Source organism: Plectrocnemia conspersa, unplaced genomic scaffold, assembly GCF_051122295.1.
Source record: "Plectrocnemia conspersa isolate PC_06_02 unplaced genomic scaffold, ASM5112229v1 ptg000005l, whole genome shotgun sequence".
NCBI lineage: Eukaryota > Metazoa > Arthropoda > Insecta > Trichoptera > Polycentropodidae > Plectrocnemia > Plectrocnemia conspersa.
The window spans coordinates 21,287,010-21,307,077 of NW_028277169.1; the positions used below are offsets into that span (position 1 = coordinate 21,287,010).

The window sequence follows — 20,068 nt, forward strand, 5'->3', positions numbered from 1 at the left end:
GTAGTTGAGCGTTTCCTTATAAAGCCACATTGATAATTCTCTTACACAATATATTTGTATTCTCTTACACAATATATTTGAGAGTATTTTGTATCCTAAATTTAAATGGATGATTCCTCTGTAATTTTTACATGTAGGGAGATCACCCTTCTTGTATACTGGACAAATGGTTCCTAAATTCCATTCATCCAGCAATACTTAATTTTTCCATATTTCTACAATTATGTTGTGTATATATTGGAACAACTCATTACCGCCGTGTTTCTGGCGAACTTTTGCCCTCCCCCCTTGGAAAAATAAGTAATGACGTCCTTGATGATAGCTATATGGGGGCCAATATAGATTTGATGGCCAAAACTGGTCGGCGCAGAAATAGCGGTGTTGTGACGGCTCCCTCTCTTCCGGCAAGCTTGTAAGGGTTCGGACGCGTGCCGTCGCGCGTCCGCCCCATTCTAACCATGTAAACACCGTAAACCGTTAAATAAATATTACTGCAGCGGCTCAATCTGTGTCTCATTGCCACCCGCCATCATCACCACCCCTAAACTGGTAACCTGCGACGTGATCCTGAGCACGTACATGGAGTCAGATTCAAAATGGCAGACACAGACGCCGCTGCAGTACAAAAGCCGAGCCGCTGCTGAGCTGTTTGCTGCCATCCCGCCGGTGCTTCCCTGGACCCGGACTCGAGCTGGCGGACCACCAAGACGATGGGCCTGCGCCCCCGACCATGTGCCGCCATCGTCAGCCACCGTCGCCACTGACAGACGCCGCCACCGACCACGTGACCCAGGAAGCACCCGGCGCCGCCACGCGCCTTCAGCGGGAAGCCACCGAAGTGCTGCCGTAGACCAGGCTCGAGTGGACCACGCGTGACCCGTCACGCACCCGTAGGGCTACGCCCCCGCGACTCCGAGCTCGAACCACATGTTCGGGGCCCGTCACGCGCGCGCCCTGTGTAGCTGCACCGACGCACCACAGGGCCCCGAAAGGTGCTCCCGGACATGCCCGTTCTTCTCGCGCCCCCTGGAGCCCTACGCGCCGCCCGGGTCTACGCGTGTTCCACTCGGCTTGGAGCGAAGCACGCCGCGCGTCACTGGAGGCCGCGCCGCCACACCATACGTCACGACTTTGCTACTTTTGCGCCGCCAGCATTTAATCAACAGCAGCGCCAAGGCCCCCATACCTCCCCCTGGTTATAGTTCGCAATTGTAAATTGCTAGGGCCGGAGCCGTATGGGGGCCAATATAGATTTGATGGCCAAAACTGGTCGGCGCAGAAATAGCGGTGTTGTGACGGCTCCCTCTCTTCCGGCAAGCTTGTAAGGGTTCGGACGCGTGCCGTCGCGCGTCCGCCCCATTCTAACCATGTAAACACCGTAAACCGTTAAATAAATATTACTGCAGCGGCTCAATCTGTGTCTCATTGCCACCCGCCATCATCACCACCCCTAAAGCTATAATATAGGTTGCCTAATAAGGTTAATATAGGTTGGTAGATTGCCAGTAGAGAGAATAACTGTCACGCCAGCACCTCAAGTGCCGCACAGTTTTGGCCATAGCAAATCTAGGCTCACACAGTATGCTACATGTGTTTTAATATGAAATGAAGATGTACGTTTATTTAATACTAGAAATAGAGACAATTTAAGGATAGTTAGGTATATATTATATTTTTTGTAATAAATACCAATTACAATAATTGCGGATCAATATTGTGATGAATAATTTAATGAATATAGAGCATGGTCATTAGTAGATACTATGTTTTTAATTTATCAGAAACTTGCTTTAAGAAAAGAATTTTTATAATATATATTTTTGGCTTTTATTGCCCTTATAAATAAAGTATAATTGTCAAAAATATTTTAATGTATGAATTGAATTAAAATAAATATATTTTAATTTGTTTTTGTCATGTATGTACACGTATAAATGTGATATTATGGTTTTTATGGACAAAACCAACATTTATCTAGGTGTTGTTGATGTAACTGTTGTAGTTCCAATCAGATTTCTATAAAACTTTTTGAGTAAGTTCCATATTCAGTCTGATTCACTATTTTATATTATTATTTAAAATGTATGTAAAAATCAACATGATTATTGCGGCTTCCCAATTAAGCGTCTATTGTGTACTGTTAAAACCTCCAAGAGTGTTCTTTATTTACCTGGGCAGGAGTTAATTATTGAAATTCCCTTGTATGTGCAGGGTCAAAAAGCTTGTGGTAAATGCGCCTGGCACAGAAGATAATAAATTAATTTAGAGACTTGGAAAGCTTTATCTGAATGATCCACGGTTTTGGCAGTTAAATGATGTTGAAATGGTGATATGAATATTTGTTGCGAATACATTTATATCTCTCGCATTACTCCATAGTGAATAAACAATAACAATTAGTAATGGAAATGTCTGGCAAAAAGTAGCTCAGCCAAAATCAGTGTAAAATCCATATAAAATACATAAAGCTGTTTTTTAAAAGTAGCTTTTTTGGATGATTTTTAACCGCTCGTAAATTAGTCGAAAATGAAGCACCAATATATGTCACATTTTTTTAAGCTGGAAACTGGCCGCCATATATGTATATACATATTTTTTGTGCTTGCCGTATTTATTTATAACGATGTGCCAATCAACACAATTACCATATGATTTTCAACGAAATTTAGAGTACCGTGTGCACCAAAAAAACCAATCAAGCATCATCTTTGTTTTCTAGACACTTTAACACCGAGTCAAAGAGCTTATAAAACCGAAAAGGCACCTTTTGATAACCAACAAACTTTTATATGAAGCAACAAGCGATTGAATTTTCAATTTTTAATACACAGTTGTCCAAGTCATTCAATAAATTGCTTTTTATTTTGTTAATTATATTAATGACCTATGTAGGCATTTACTCAGATTTTTGGCGACTAAATATTGACGACGAATGCCACGGTGTATTTATAGCGAATATATATTATTGATTTCTGTACTAACAGTTAAATTTAAATTTTAAGCAAATTATACAAAAAAATATTTTGTGATGTTTCACATAATGAATTCTTCTTTGCACTGTATATATCACACCAAATAGATTAAATAACTTATTGCGTAAAATGGGCAAAAATTTGCTTAATTCTTTAAATATAATCAGTTACGAAATATTGTAAGTACGCCATTAATCGTCAATTTTAAAAAAAATTCTGTCAGTGTCGTTTCTTGCAATTTATCTTTTTCAAGTGCTTGAATATTTATTTATTTATTAAAATTATAACCCTAGTGACTTGATAGGTTAACCTAATTCGTCTCGCTTGCTATAAATATAAAATTTTTATATTTTTTATCATCGTAAACTTATTTTAGATGTTCACGTAGTCTTGAAAGCTGTATTGTTTACTTTGATAAATCTTTGTGGCAAATCAGACACATCGATAATGTATTATTTATTGGTGACCGAATAAAAATCGTTTAAATATTTAATACTATATTGTCTACATTGCTTTTTAAGTTTAATCATGATATTATCTGCAAAAAATGCTTTGCTCGCTAGTATCTTATCGATATCGGGTTTTATAAAAAGTTGAGAAAGATGTGGACCAGAAATCTAATTGACAGATTGTTGTTGATTTAAAAAACAATATATATGTTTTCAGATTTAAAATGTTAAGCTCTTATTAGCATTGCAATAAAAAAATATGATAAATTTATAGCACAAAAAAATAGTTTTTATTTACGTGTACAAATATTTTTATCTGATTTATTGTTGCTTCCAGTGGCCCCAATTGCATTCGAGGCTACTGCCGCTCCCTTGGATCGCTCAGCGTCTCCCAGAAAAGTAATAGCGCCCATTTTAAGAATCACTGATTTAAATGGTGCTTATTAAGTATTAGCTGGAAAATATATTTTAATATCATACAACGCCATGTTTTTTCCTAGCAATCTTTCACTAAAAATCTCGAAATCACTTTTTAGAGCGAGTGGACGACGTTTGCAAAAATCTACCAAGATGCTCGTCTTTTTATGAAGAACGCGTTACGATTTGACGATTTGTGTCTTTATTTTAGAAGCGTTTGGATACGGTTTGCTGAGTTCTCAAAAAAAGTTGTAATTTATAAAATAATGTAATTTTTTCAAACTAGTGGAGAGTGTTGTCGACAAGCCAACTATCCGTAACGTTTTCGGGAGTCACGTTCAAGTACATTTGCCGATTCGTCTGTGACTGTCGCTATTCTAGTTTGGCTGGAGCGACTGGTCCAGTTCGTATCGTTTCATTTGAGTTTTTTATGATATTTTTCTTTGTACTTATATTAATCATCGACAATAAATGAATATGAGTAAAAGAGAAATTGTTTTTGTTTACAGAAATAAGCTGGCCATCAAACGAGATGTTATGATTTCGCGTCGTATTTTTGTAGCGCGCAGGTGAAAGGCGTGTTTTTGTGTTGTGGCAACCCGTCGCGTCCCGTTTGTCAAAGGTGTCGGTGGTGGCTGCGGCATGGAGTGGTGAAGCTGCAGTCCCATGGCGGGGTGGCGGCTGTGCGTCGCGCTGGCCGCGGGCCTCTGGCTGTGGGCGTGCGGTCCAGGCCCCGGCCTCGGCCCGGAGTCCTGCTCTGCGGCCCAACTCGTAGCCAAACCCAACTGTCCCTGCGCCAGAGGAATCTGCGATAACGACACCTGCGTCTGCGACGACGGTTGGCAGGGCCCCGACTGTCAGTATTGCGCCAGCAAGATACGGTATTGCTATTTTCTTCGTCCGTTTTAACATACAGCTCCCTGGTGTTGCTGATAAAAGTGCAACATCAGAATTTAAATATGTACAATGAAAAATAAATATACATTCGTTTTAATATACGTAATATTTAGCCTTAAAAGTTATGAGAAAGGACACTGTCCTTGTCAAAAACTACTTAACAATTATTTTGACAGATTATCACTTTTCATTAATACCTAACTGATGAGTCAGATAGTTACCTATGGATGAATCTGCCATTTTTTGGCCTCTGATGTTAAACGACGGGCTTTATCGTATGTATCTATTAAATTGTCTATTTTTCTCTTAAAAAGAGATCAAAGCGTCTACACAAATGAAGATTGTAAAATGACACTATTATTTTTAACTTTGCATTGTGCGACATTCTCGCAAAATTCCCCATTGTGGAGAAGGCGGTGAAAAAACAATCCATCAATTAATTGTTAATTGAGACATTTGAGTAAAAATAAAATGTTATTGAGCAAAGTTTTGTTTTTTCTACGATTATTAACTATTAAATAACATCCCAGAAATAATTGTTTTGTAAATAGGGAACTTTCCCTTTAAACAATTTATTCTAAAAAATATTTATTTATTTGTTTATACATTTTATTTATTAATATACAATTACAAATTACATTTTTTACTTAAAAATGTTATTTGTAATTTAAAATAAAATGTATGACTGAAGTTTTACTTCTTCACAGTTTGGTTGAGCCTGTCGGCTATATTCACGACGGACCAGGAAATTACTCAATCGGAGTCAAATGTAGCTGGCTGATAGAAGCTCCTAAATCGTCCAATTCTACCATTAGACTGCATTTGGAAGAGTTTGCAACTGAGTGCGGCTGGGATCATCTCTATGTTTACGACGGAGACAGCGTTGATTCGCCGCTCTTGGCCGTCTTTAGGTAAACACACATTGCTATCTAATAATGACATTTTAATTATCAAGGTAAAATTTAGATTGTAAAGCTTAAAATTATCACGAAATACATTTTTATTATTGCCATAAAAGATCATTTTTAACATTAATATCATCAATAAAATCCAGACGCTTTTATCTGACATAAAAATTTAAGAACGCAATTACTCGAGATTGTTCTGAATAAATATCAAACATTTTTCATGTCGATCAAATTTATTTATATCCATGGATATGAAGATTTACCCCAACTTTTTATTTTCAGTGGACTTATGTACAAAGACTCGTACGCCGTTCGGAGTGTGCCTGAACTCATAACGAGCTCGGGCTCGGCGCTTTTGCATTTCTTTTCTGACGACGCATACAACATGTCAGGATTTAATATATCGTATGCAATAAATGCATGCCCTAGTCAGTACTCGAGTATAAATTGTTCAGGTAATATTAATAACTATACTATTGCTATATTCAATACTACAAATCTTATCAATTCTTTATGTGTAGGTAATGGCCTTTGCGATAATTCAATATGTAAATGTAACGACGGATGGAAAGGCAAAGCTTGCGATCAACCGACCTGTCCAGGTATTAAATTGAGAATTTATATTCCATTAGGTGCGTCTCTTATATTTGTTTTATACATTTTAGGCAATTGTTCCTTTACTTCGAAACAAGGCATCTGTCATCCTCTCAATCAAAAGTGCCAGTGCTATCCAGGATACGGCGGGCACGACTGTTCTCAACTGACCAAATACGGTGTTTGGGAAACTATAGAAACTAAATGGTACAAACCGTTTGGAAGTGCATCTCACGCAGCCGCCGTGTGGGAAGATTCTCTATACATAATAGCCGGTGAAGGATATGGAAGACCAGAATTAATGCATAGATACGACTTCAATGGTAATATTACTATTTTTAATATAAAAAATGTTTGTTTAAAAAACATGTTCTTATTAGGCTGCGTTTGGGACACTCTTCACTCTAAGAGCGCCACTATACCGAGCCCTAGATATGGAGCCAGTTCGGTCATTCAAGGCGATAAGATTTTTCTGTATGGCGGTGTTGTCACTGATAGATTCCATCCGACTACTATCAATCAACAGAGGCATCACGGAAAGTATGTTGGATTTTTTTATTCAGTGCTCTATTGTATACTAGAATGTGTTGTAATATATTGCTTTATCAGGCACGGTTCAACGTCGCATTTCCGCGACTCTAACGGTCATCAGAGTCATGCGCTTCCGCTCCAATCTCAAGATGGAAGTCCAAATCAAGATACCTTTCAAGATGGCGCTCGGGAGTCGTACGGACCGGCGAGCACGCATGTCACCGGAGAACTGTGGGCATACGATATCAGCGCCAGCTCTTGGGAGAATATCACGGTCCGATCGGAGCCGTGCAACAGAACTATAGCCATGTGTGGTGTGTATTTATATCTTATTTAACATCAGGGTCGATTACGAGTGTGAGGATCGATTGAAATAATGATTGTTTGTTCAATACCACATCTATATATGTACATGACGGGCGTACTGGAACATTATTTTGCCACCGGTATATTTTCAAATTGCTTACAACCAACGGTTTAAAGACAATACAATATGAGCTCTGATCTCGCTATTGATTTCTCCTTTCCTTCTTTATAACAATATAAGTCACAAAATTAGTCGTTCAATGTGACATGAATTAATTTGAGAGATGAGTGCTTTTCTTATTGGCAATTTTATATTGTTTCAATGTCACAAGCGGAGCATCCAAATTACTTATATGTAATTATATTGTATTTGATTTTATAGGACCATTAAGATCAGCTGGACACACAGCAACACTGGTTACATTACCTGAGAGTTCGTCACATAGAAAACCAACAGAGAAGATGATTGTGATATTCGGTCACTCACCACAGTTTGGATATTTGAACACTGTTCAGGTAAATCTCCGTTTAAAATGTGATTAGTCTTTTCTGTCATGTTAACAAATGGACGCCATATATACGTTTAGATATGTTTTAATTTCAAGAGATGTCGCATCATGGTTATACCTAATTATTGTTTTTTTAATTCAAATATTAATTCCTTCGTATTACTTAGTCAACTATATTGTTGAGGTAATATTCTAACAGATTTGACGCCAGCAATGCACAACCCACAAACGTTTCGAAAATTAGTATAATAAGCAAATTCCTCACCCACTTGCAATATCATTACAATATTATACAGTCAATAATTTTACAAGAATAAGGTTTTATCAACATATAAAATACTAAACTTCAAAACCTTCTAATAAAAATAAATAATAAACTAAAATCCTATTTTTCTGTGATTTTACTTTTATAATTTTTCATTATCATTTATTGAGCGAGCAGTAAAAAGTGTAATATTATTTCTGGGCTTCGTGAAAACGACAAGGGATTTATGAAAGGGTCTTTCATATTATGCAACTTAATTTTTTTCGACATTATTTTTTTAATCAGTTAATTAAACAAACTATGTACCTATGTCGGTCACTCACTGTTGTGAGTGACCGACTGGTTGAACCTAATTATTGTTTTTTTAATTCAAATGTCAATTCCTTCTTATATCTTGTCGACTATTTTGTTTTAACTTAACGCCAGTAATGCACAACTCGCACACCCGCAACTGCATTTTCTGCAACCCGTAAATATTCCGAAAATGAATATAATAAGTAAATAAAAAAAAGACAAACCAAATTAATTCACTTTGAAAAATATTGCTAATGTTCTACAATTGGCCAGTAAATTAGAAATTATGGTTTTAATGCTTAAAGCGCCGGAATCCGATTAACACGCTTGTTGGGAACTCGATCGTACAGCCGGACACGAACACGCTTTTATAAAACTCGATTTTTAACGGACTATTACTGACATCTTTGAATATCTTAGGGCACCAAAAGGGATGAATTATATTTTAGGTAGTATATTTTTCTAACAGTTATTCTTATTATAATTCTTTCCATACAAAATTAAATAATTATTGGTTCGAGATTTTGTTAAAAAAAATCTTTTCGTATATCCTTATATATTATCCTAAATCGGTTTATATAAATGTCACACCATAACAAATTCTCATTTAAAATCGATGCCAACAAATTCTAGGATAGTCACACATGTGTTTTTATTCTGAAGTATCAATTTATGCCTTATGAAGTATCAATTTGCGCCTGTACGGCAGTGTGGTGGTGGAAAGGGGAGCTGGCGTGCCAGTAAAATAAAAACATTTGTTCTGCTGGCGTGCCAGTGGCGCATTGGCTTCTCCAGTGACTGGCGTTAAGCGTTTACACGGTGCTAGTCGCTGGCATCCAGTGACTGGCAACCTCAATTGGCACCGTGTAAATCAGCCTTAAGTTATGTACATAATAATATATAAAGAATTGTTACGTAATATTTTCGAGTACATATTGTTATTGAAAAAGTAATAATAAATAATATTTTTATCACATTCACATTTTTTGTATTTATATACGAGAATGTACATATGTATGTGTTCGCTTTACGTGATTTTTTTGTATGGAGTTCTGTCTAAATTTATGCGGATTTTTACATTTTGTAATCTATCTTCCATTGTGACATCTTCATCACATTCTCTGCATATTGAAATTTGTTGTACTGCTTTTGTGATATCTCCTATATCACTTTCTACTGCATTATTGGGAATTAATAACAGTCTTTTCATAATTTTATTCCACGATTTCTAAATTTAATGTTTTTGAGGGAGTATTTTTTAATGATTTTTATATATTTTATAAATGTATAGGGTAAACAAACAAAAATATCCAAGGTCCGCCTTTTTGTAGCTCTCGCCAGCATCCCACATTTGATCCTAACCCACCTGGTTACTTGAACCATGTGCAACATAGCAAATTTATGAATTTTTATTTTGCTTAAAAAAATTCGGATAATTGAAGTTCCACTGTAGTAAAAATCTTGACACATTGAAAGACCTGAAAAACTGTCCACCCATTCATATAAAGAAGACGAACTTTGAAAATTCAATAACTGTATAATAATATGCAACTAGCGTCTAGACTGAACTTGAATATAATATTTAAGAAGTTCATAATATATATATATTATTTTTAGGAATACAACTTTGGCACAAGAGAATGGACAATCATCCAAACACGCGGCTATCCCGTCAAAGGGGGCTATGGTCACACTGCTGCTTTCGACCATTTAACCCAGAAGATTTATGTATATGGCGGTATAATATCAGAATCCGAGAGTAATCAGGTAATTACACTATTTAAATTATATTGCATCGTAAAATATATACGACTTATTTCATATTGTTTCAGATTTTAAACTCAAACTTATACAGTTACGATCCTGCATTGAGGGTATGGTCGTTACTAGCTCATGCCCCCAGCGCTCGGTTTTTGCACACCGCAAATTTTATCATCCCCGGTTATTATTATTTTTAGATAGTTTTATCTAAATTATATGTGAGTTATGTTAAAGTATATTTTTATTTATAGGAATGATGATTGTATTTGGAGGTAACACTCACAACGATACATCACACAGTTTCGGAGCTAAATGCTACTCAAACGAACTATTAGCATATGATGTTATCTGCGATTCGTGGCATTATATGAACATACCGAGTGATTTAAGAGAAAGTAAATATTATAAAATTGTTCATTTGTATTATGATTTACGTTTGCATATACTAAAGTTTTATATTATTAATAGATCTTGCAAGGTACGGTCATTCTGGAGTGGTGTTCGAAGGCTCTCTGTATCTATACGGTGGGTTTGACGGTCAAATGCTCGACGATATGATACAATTCAGTCCAGGAAACTGTAACGATTTGATGACACAAAGTGAATGCTTGAATTCAAAGCCGGGTATCAAGTGCATATGGAATCTGAACAAAACGAGATGTGTAAATGTAAGTAAATGATTTTGTATCATAGATTCAAATATATTCGATATGACCGATCATTAATATTTTGTAAAAAATTTTAGATTACGGAGGTACGCGAAGATTTCGTTAAAATTATAGATCCAGAGTTTGATCTACGATATACAAAATGTCCGGAGGAAAGCAGAGATAAGATAACACAAAGAATGCTGTCTCATAAAGGTTTGTTTTATTTTTTTATGATAATCTATAAAGTAGATTGAACCAAAAGTATGCCTTATATAATTTTGTGCTTTATAACAATTAAAAATGTCTAATATAACAAAATAAATCATTTACTCAAGTATGTAATTTACTAGTTATAAAATACAATTTTCAAAACCTCTATTCGCTCAAACCAATTCTAATCTCTGTAGTATATTTTGTGTAAAAGGCAACGGGAAAGCATTACAGCTGCTCTTTCCCAACAGAACGTATACCTCAGTATTCAAGAAAATTGATTATGAGGAAGACTTATTCTAGTGGCGGCTCGTCTAAAGCGCTGTGAAGCTAATTATAGTATAATACTAAAAATAATATATCAACTTTTTTTAAATATTCTTAATTCCAAAATTTAACATGTTTTAAGAAATTGATATTCAAAAGATACCAACACTGAACTTTTTATGAATTATGTGATTTTTACTGAGTCGCCACTGCTCTACCCAAACATTGTAAGTGCTCTATGTTTTCTTTCAATTCTCTGTATTAGATCGTTGCTCTCTCCAAACTGACTGCACGTCCTGTGTCCAAACATCATACGATTGCGTCTGGTGTCCTATGGGTGTGTGCATGAATCAGCGCTGTAGCAATTCTAACTATCACACGGGCGGACTGAGAAAGACCATTACAAACTTAGACGAATGTCCATCAGAGATAGGACCCGTGTGCGCTCAGTTACATTCTTGCAACTCGTGTATAGGCGCATCGTCCACGCTGCAACTCAATGGACACGCCGTTGGCACACACTCAACACCGCCGGCTCAACAAAACCGTGTTCTAGAATCATCCAATGGTCGATCAGGTGCGATAGCGGCCAGTATGCACCTCAAACCCCTCTACAGCAGCATTTCCAGTAACAATCTTCACCATATGCAGTGTCATTGGGATTACGAAGCAACCAAATGCAGAGCTGGTAACAGTAGCAATACAGGTACACAGATTAAATATTGCCAGTACTATAGCATAATTTCAATTTATATTCATCAATAATGTTTATTTGATTTATTTTAGTGTCCGTTGACAATCAAGACAGTGGTAGTCTATGCACAATCAGCTGCTCAGATTTCACATCTTGCACCAATTGCACGCAGGAGGAGTGCATCTGGTGTCAGAATGAAGCTCGGTGTGTCGATAAAAACGCCTATACAGCTTCGTTTCCGTACGGACAGTGCCGCGAATGGACTACTGTCATAAGTCGGTGTAGAATTCCACCAGTCATTGATCCTAATGCAGAGGGTTCAGCTAACAGTGCACTCACTAAAGGCAATACGTGCGCTGCTTATGCTTCGTGTAGTTCTTGCCGCGAGGAGCCCGCTTGTGGCTGGTGCGATGACGGTTCACGTACCGGTCTAGGTGTGTGTTTGCCTGGAGGCGCTTCACATCCTACTCTTCCTTATACATGTTCTCATCATACTTGGCATTTTACTCATTGTCCTAGGTAAATATTGAAATGATAGTTTCTGTATTAATAAATGTAGCATATAAACCAGTGCCTAAATATTCACAATAATTAATAATTAGTCACAAGCTTGAAAAAACCATTATTGCTACATTTATATATATTATTAAAAAGGCGGCTCTTTAGATAGTAGACAAATATAAGTTTACTAGAGCGATTTCAAGACTCATCTGATATTCTAATACCACTTATTCAAATGTAATTTTCATAGATTGCATTGTTTCATTATAGTTGCCAATGCAATGGACACTCCACATGTTTAGAGAATAGTTCATTATGTATACAACCTTGCGGAAATCTAACAATGGGATTACACTGCGAAAAGTGCTCTCCTGGATATTGGGGAAATCCTCTCAACGGTGGAAAGTGTCAACGTAAGTTGTTTAGCCAACGATTAATATTGAAAAACTATAAAATCATAATTCATTATTAAATGTTTAGCTTGCGAATGCAACGATCAAGCCACTCTGTGCAATCCTGATAGCGGTAAATGCTTCTGCACCACCAAAGGGCTTGCCGGCGATCGTTGCGACAAGTGTGATGCTACAAATCGATATCACGGAGATCCTACTAATAAAGGATCATGCTATTGTTAGTATATTTGATTTATTTTTATATATATATATATATCAGGAGCGTGAGGTGAGATAGTCTCCCTCTCGCTCACTCGCGTGTTAAATGACGAGAGTGAGTGAGAGATAAGGGCACGAGGACCGCATGCTCGTATCTCTCAATCACTCTCGCCACTTAACACGCGAGCGAGAGGGAAACTATCTTACCGCACGCGCCTGATTATATATAAATTTATAATGAAATTAATGTTTAAATATTAAATTTTCAGATGATTTAGCTGTAGATTATCAATTCACATTCAATTTATCCAAAAAAGAAGATCGACATTTCACTCAAATCAACTTTAGAAATACGCCAATCAAACCTGATATTGATGCCGATTTCTCTATCACTTGTAGTGTTTTAGCAAAGATGAACATAACCGTGAGAGCGGCCAGCTCTCAGGAGAAGACCATTTTTCATTCTATCAATTGTACAACTTTTAGATATAGGTACGTTGTTTTGTTGCAATTTTTTACGGAATTGTTCTTATGACTATTTCTTTTTTAGATTTGCCAAAGCAGATTATATTTTTGGCAATGAAGAAAACACAACTTTCTACGTGTACGTTTACGACTTTCAACCACCGCTTTGGATACAGATTTCGTTCTCGCAATATCCGAAGCTGAATCTACAACAATTCTTCATAACGTTTTCTTCGTAAATATTTTAATGATCAGATTTTTAAATTTCTTCTTTTTTGCAGACCTGTATAATTGTTTAGTGTACTTACAGCAAAATACAGCATAGTTAAATAAAATTATGTTTAATTTTATTTTCTCAATATTATTAGTGATAAATATTATCTGCAATAAATATGTTAGTGTAAATATATTTATTATCTATAATAAATACGATAGTGTTGCTCGCTTAAAAAAATATGCTGAATAAGTGAACAATTATTTAATGTTATATTTTGCTTACGCCAAGGAGCAAAATCAGTGATCTACTTCAGAAGGATCAGTACTTAGGTTCTGAAGTAAATTGTCTATTCAAGCATCAGCGTGATGTCTAAATTGGGCAATCTCATATTAGGGTTATATTTATGTTAAGTTATTGTTGCAAAATAAATGAACGTGATTGATGATTGAGTGCATTGATGAATGGTTAGGATGTCCATCGAAGAGTTTGGATTCGGAAACCTCATAGTGTACATGTATGACTTTATCATTAATTTATAGTGCTGATGTAATAAGGAAAGAATTTGTTGTGTAATATAAATTCAGCATTGTTCATATATTTGTCTCTTTCCTACATAATGAATGACTTATTAGAACTATAACTTTATGGGCAGTTCCCTTTGCCTCGTCATTCGACGCTGTTTACATTCAATGATGTTTAACGATCATAAATTTATGTAAAAATAAGATACCAATCTTAGGTTTAAAAACTCATGGTAATAATTTTGTATTTCTCTTTCAGATGCTTTTTGCTTTTATTGTTAGTGGCCGCGTTTTTATGGAAAGTCAAGCAAAAATGCGACATGTATCGAAGGAGGCAGCGTTTGTTTGTAGAAATGGAGCAAATGGCTTCGAGGCCTTTTTCACAAGTAAGCGATCGTATATTTTTTTTAATATGGATATATATTGCATATATTTTAATATTACATTTATGGATTGCAGGTATTAGTAGAAATCGAATTAAGGGAACGAGTACCGACGGAGAATCATCAGAATCATGTTGTGGCTAATCCTTTGCAGCAAAACGATATAGCTAATAACGTGACAACGCCGCATGGTGTGATTGTGCCGACGGTCAGGAAAAGAAAGAAAGATTCACCTAGTCCTATCGCTTTAGAGCCTTGTTGTGGTAACAAAGCTGCCGTATTATCACTACTTGTAAGGTATGTATTTTTTTATTTTTAGCGACCATACTGAGCTGTGATCGTGTTTGTAACCCCATGTCTCATTAGTACTATAAAATCTTTATTCATAGCGGATCAGAAAGGGGATGACTTCTGTGAATAAACCGTATAAAATGTAAAATTTCTATGGTGAAATTTTTAAATTTCTGAACTTGTTACTAAAAATGTTTTGACTCGTTAACAAAAGATGTCCACAGTTTCTATTATTTATCTAATCTTGATTCATCAATCTGTTATGTTCATATTGTGAATCAATTTAGTGGTAGCAGTTGCAGGCCTTCTACTGCGATGATCATATTCAATGCTACCCCTATCGTCTTTAAATAAATTCGATTGTATATGAAGGACAAGATGTTCTTCAAGTGTTTGTCATATTTTAAATGTTGAACTTTTTTTGTGCATATATTTTTTCACTACAGTGTTTTACTTTCTCCAATTTTTAAAAAGTTGATGCACGATAAAATTGAGAAAACTTTTCAGAGTAACTAAAGATACTTCACATAACCTCACATTAAACAGTTATGTATCTAGTGCTGCCCTCTTTGTAACAAATATTTCACCTCATGGTTGATTTTGTTACAGGCTGTTGTTTATTGGCGTTTTGGGATCTTATGTGAATTCTCCGGAGGAAACCCAATTCAGCCTTTATAAATTCATGAAAACATTTTATTGGTTAAAATTACATTATATAGATATATGTATATCATATTTCAAAAAAAATTGGTAATGCCTCCATTGGGGACTTGGTATCTAAAATCCGTTAGGATAACTTATACCGAGACTAATAAATTATGACAATAGTTAAAACGTGTTTTATATTTCAGGTTACCCACTGGTGGTGGAAGTTACACGCCTCCAGGCTTGCCAGCTGGATTAGCTGTCGCTTCGGCTCTCGTGACGTTAGGCAGTCCGCCGCGGCATTCTCACGTTCCCGACTCCCGGCACAACGACAGTAAACTCTCAAAGAGGGGCAAAGGCATAGGCGCACAGCATCCTGACACGTGCATATGACTCGCGTCAGTATGAACAATGCGTGCATTGTCAGAAGTGTTAGTGATTTCGAGAACAAAGATGGTTATTTATTTTATCAGTTTTTTAATAGGATTATCATGCGCATTTTTTTATTATAATATTTCATACTTTGCTCTATGTATACAAGAAAAATGAACTTCATTTACCGATCAAGGTTTGTGGATGTACACAGGTACGAAGAAGACGATATAAATATATTGTATGATAGAAACGCGTGTGAACTCAACTCTTGGATCTCTTGAGATATAATGTCCACAATAAATGAATTTTGGTGCTATTCTTATTAACGATTATAAAACAAAAAAGTAACTCTGTACATCCATTTCCCGCATGTGTACATAATTTATACCATTATTTATTTTTAATTTGTAATAATTATTTATTCACAGACAGGTGTGTTTGTATATATATATATTCATATGCATATTATATAATTTTCTTACGATAAAAAAAATGCGAATATATTTTTTGTATGATGGTGATAATTACGACTGACGATTATTAATTAATTCATTATTGTATGTGTCGTTTCTGAATCGCCACAATAATACTTGGCGATTATCAGTTAGCATCAAAACAATCGAAGGAATCGAATGATTTTTAGATTTATGTGTTTTTTTTTGTAATACATATTAAATTTGACAATATACAAACTCATATTAAAAACAAGCCATTTAAAAGACAATGTATGTTTTTTTTTGACTGAATATACAATCAGGTACATTCCGAGTTACGTGATATTGTATTAATATATGATTCCTTCAACAATTTGATGTGAAATTCACATTCCTTTCATGGTAGATTGTATTAAATTATTAAGTTTGACTATCTGGACCAAGTATTATAATTGTTCGTATGGATAATCTGGATATTGTGAGTATCATAATTTTATTTTAATAAATGTATATTCTCAAAAAGTACATATTATTATTACACATCTGGATAGTCAACTTTTCAAAATAATCATTTGTATATACATAATTCATTAAGTCTAAAAGTATTCATTTTTTATTATTGTTATTTCGTAGTAATACATTGTTGAAATATAATACTGCCAGAACGTATGATCAAAGATGTATCTTTTATTACTAAAGCAATAAACTTGAGTGTGATTCGTCTTAATTTTACTGATTCGATTGTATACGTAATTTATAGAAGTATTATCACTTTCATGATGTTATTTTTTTGCCTTTTTATAACGAACATTTAATCAATAATACATATATTATATAAGAAAATCAATATTTTTCTTTTAGTACTTATTAAGGCAGATGGTATTGCATAACCATGACATTGTGGGATATATGAATGCGTGTAATATACTAATGTAATCGACAGTCTTCTGATCAAATATAAGCTTTTGGCGCGTTTTAGAAATGTAGACGTTAAAAAATGTGTATATAGAGAGAGATGCTAATTTTTGAAGTTTGTAAATCTACACGAATCTATATCTATAGACGTTTCTTGTTTTTTGATAAATCGAGATTGTATTATAGACTGAAGGATTTATTTGAGAGTGCTGCCAAAATAATGTCTGGTGAAACTATACTTTTTAACAATTTTGTACCAACGGTATTATAGCAATTTTTTTATAATCAAATAGTGTAAGCACTCGGTTGTCGTACACGTTAAATCTAATGGTTGAAAGTTAACCTTTCCTTGTTAAATTTGTATTTATCACTAAATGATAAAATTTTATCCTTATAATAATCATATTTTTTAACAAGTGTAATTGTTGAATTGTTTTACTATGATACCGAAATACATTTTATTAAAAATCTACGCACCTCGAATCTTGTTAGCAAATTCTTGAACCTCATACATAGTTTTCTATTCGGTTGAAATATACAACAAAACTTAGCCTTATCTTCAACGAATGTCTAATAAATAAAATTCATTTATATATTCTATAAATACATAATAGTCATAAGATCTTGTTTGATCTCAATTTTTTATAAATTACACGAACACAATATTTTTTAATTTAATAACGTATAGTAGTCAATCGCTAAATAAATCGTTTAACTATTGCCAATACTCCATTTTATATGTCCAAACAAACAACTCAATGTGTGTTCATGAAAAATTTTTAAATTAATAATTATAGTAATTGCCATTCTCACATATCATTGTGTGTTGTTTGTTGATTTTTTTAATATGTCAATTCAATTTTATATTGTATCACTTATGGAGCAATGTTCCCTAATTATTTAAGTGCAATAAATGCATAATTGATAATTTTATGATCTGCGTTTAATCTGTTTGTAATTGACTGATTTTTATTACATCAATATATTATTATCTATTATATTTAAAAAAAAATCTTACTAACCAATTGTAACTCATTTACTTTTATTATATTATTATACTTTTTAATATTATATTTAAAAAATCATTATGGTGCTTGGAAGTCATATATGATATTGAAAAGGTGAAAAAAATACTTGAACTCTACCAAATTGTCGTATTTAATAAATAAAGAAATCCCCTCGTGTATATGTAAATAATATATAAAGCGTATCGATAACAGTGGATATATAATAAATACATATAAGGAATTTCGCCCTGTATGATATTACCTTTAAAGCGATAGTCATTTATATTTTGCTTCATGCAATAAATACTATTTGTTAGATATTATTTTTCATTAAGTTGTAATAATTGCGTTGTATTTATATAAAGACATTCATATATATAGTATTTTGTTTGTATATTGTTATCATTATTAATTATTATTTCCTTGCGGCAATTTTTGTAAAGAATAAACAATTTTAATACTGATTTTTCTTTAATTTTACCCACCCATAAAAACAATTTAATTTAACCTATTGTGATATATTCATTATTCATAATATGAAGCTTGAACCACAGTTACCGATGATATAATATTTGTATGGCTTCTTAGATAAAATTTGTTCCTTTTGATTATTAGGGATGTTTTTTTGATTGACATTAATTGGGAAACTTATAAAGCTTGCACTAATTAAATTCTGCAAAATAATATAAAAAAATGACTGTAATATTTCTTGGATTTGCATTTCTTGTAGTGCATATTGTGACAATGTACTTCTCCTTCCATATATGTATATACTATATATGTAAGAATAATATTATAATATTAACCTATAGGTAACAACTCCCTTGCATTGCTTGTAGAAGGCCTCTTCTGTTAGACATTAGTGTACCAGTTAAATATCATTTTTGCGAAGGTAAATTATCAACTAGTAATATTATTATACACATGATATCCTTCAGCATGAACAATCTATCGTACAACAATGAAACAATATGGTTATTTAATCCTCGCGACGTCATAGCTAGAGTTCTCAATTAAATATTCGATTATTCTAATTTATTGCTCAATTATTCATATTGTATATGAATAATTGATCCAGTTTTCGTAAAATACTCGTTTATATTTACTATCTCGAATGAAGAACTCGACCATCAAGGGTAGTCGTTTTTCTCTCTCGATATATCCGAGTGACTAGTGCTGCTCCAAAATCCATGATATTCTGTGCACCTTTATTTTGTTTCGAAATGCAATACAATGAGACGCTTCTTCTAAACAAAAAGAATCTTTTACTCGGTCGAAAAACATTTGTAAATAAAATATTTATCGGCGTGTATATTATGACCGAAATTCGCATAATTCGGTCGTTGAACTAAAAAAATGTTAAAAAGGCCCACCCTTAGTTATTTAATATATGTGCAAATCCGCAAAAAATAAACATCGATACGAATCCGACCTTTATGTGCAGTAGACCCCCTAATAACACGGTAAATTGGTATAGTTGGGGGACTCGAAAATACTCGTACAATTTTTTGCAATATATACGTACGTACAAATCAGGCGGATATGGTGAGATATCATTCTTTTGGCTCGCTCACGCATAAAGTAACGGGAACCCAAATAGCACGTCCCCAATTTACCGTGTAATTGGGGGGTTTACTATTATCAAATTCGTTCTAAACATTATGAGCTACTGTAAATACAAAAAAATGATAAAAATATGTATTTCAAATGTTTCATCATTTTTTTCTGATTTAATTCGATTTGAAAAAGCTGAAATAACGTCCCTGATCAAAAAGGTATGTAATAATAAATTAAGCATTTTCCTTTTGACGTCCTCACTGGTCTATATAAATATAATTAATAATGAATATGAATACGTATTTTATTATATGGTATTACTGCACTTTTATATACTTACCTATCTGTTAAGTTACGCAAAAATAATTTTAAAAATATAATTTAAAATAAATATTATATATGTACCTTTAACTACAACAAGA

General features: G+C 34.1%; 1 protein-coding gene across 1 annotated transcript; it reads left to right on the forward strand.

Annotated features, from left to right (window-relative positions):
• The first annotated feature begins 4,439 nt into the window (after nt 1–4,439).
• dsd (attractin-like protein dsd) lies at nt 4,440–17,010 on the forward strand. The gene is made up of 22 exons (XM_088185476.1): nt 4,440–4,719; nt 5,443–5,646; nt 5,926–6,098; nt 6,165–6,245; nt 6,309–6,560; nt 6,618–6,777; nt 6,847–7,082; nt 7,457–7,590; nt 9,760–9,909; nt 9,975–10,083; nt 10,155–10,298; nt 10,372–10,571; nt 10,649–10,766; nt 11,296–11,736; nt 11,817–12,243; nt 12,496–12,638; nt 12,706–12,855; nt 13,106–13,328; nt 13,387–13,536; nt 14,299–14,425; nt 14,499–14,719; nt 15,565–17,010. The coding sequence occupies exons 1-22, from the start codon at nt 4,505–4,507 to the stop codon at nt 15,749–15,751; spliced, it is 4,245 nt and encodes a 1,414-aa protein (XP_088041602.1). The 5' UTR covers nt 4,440–4,504; the 3' UTR covers nt 15,752–17,010.
• Nucleotides 17,011–20,068: the final 3,058 nt, after the last annotated feature.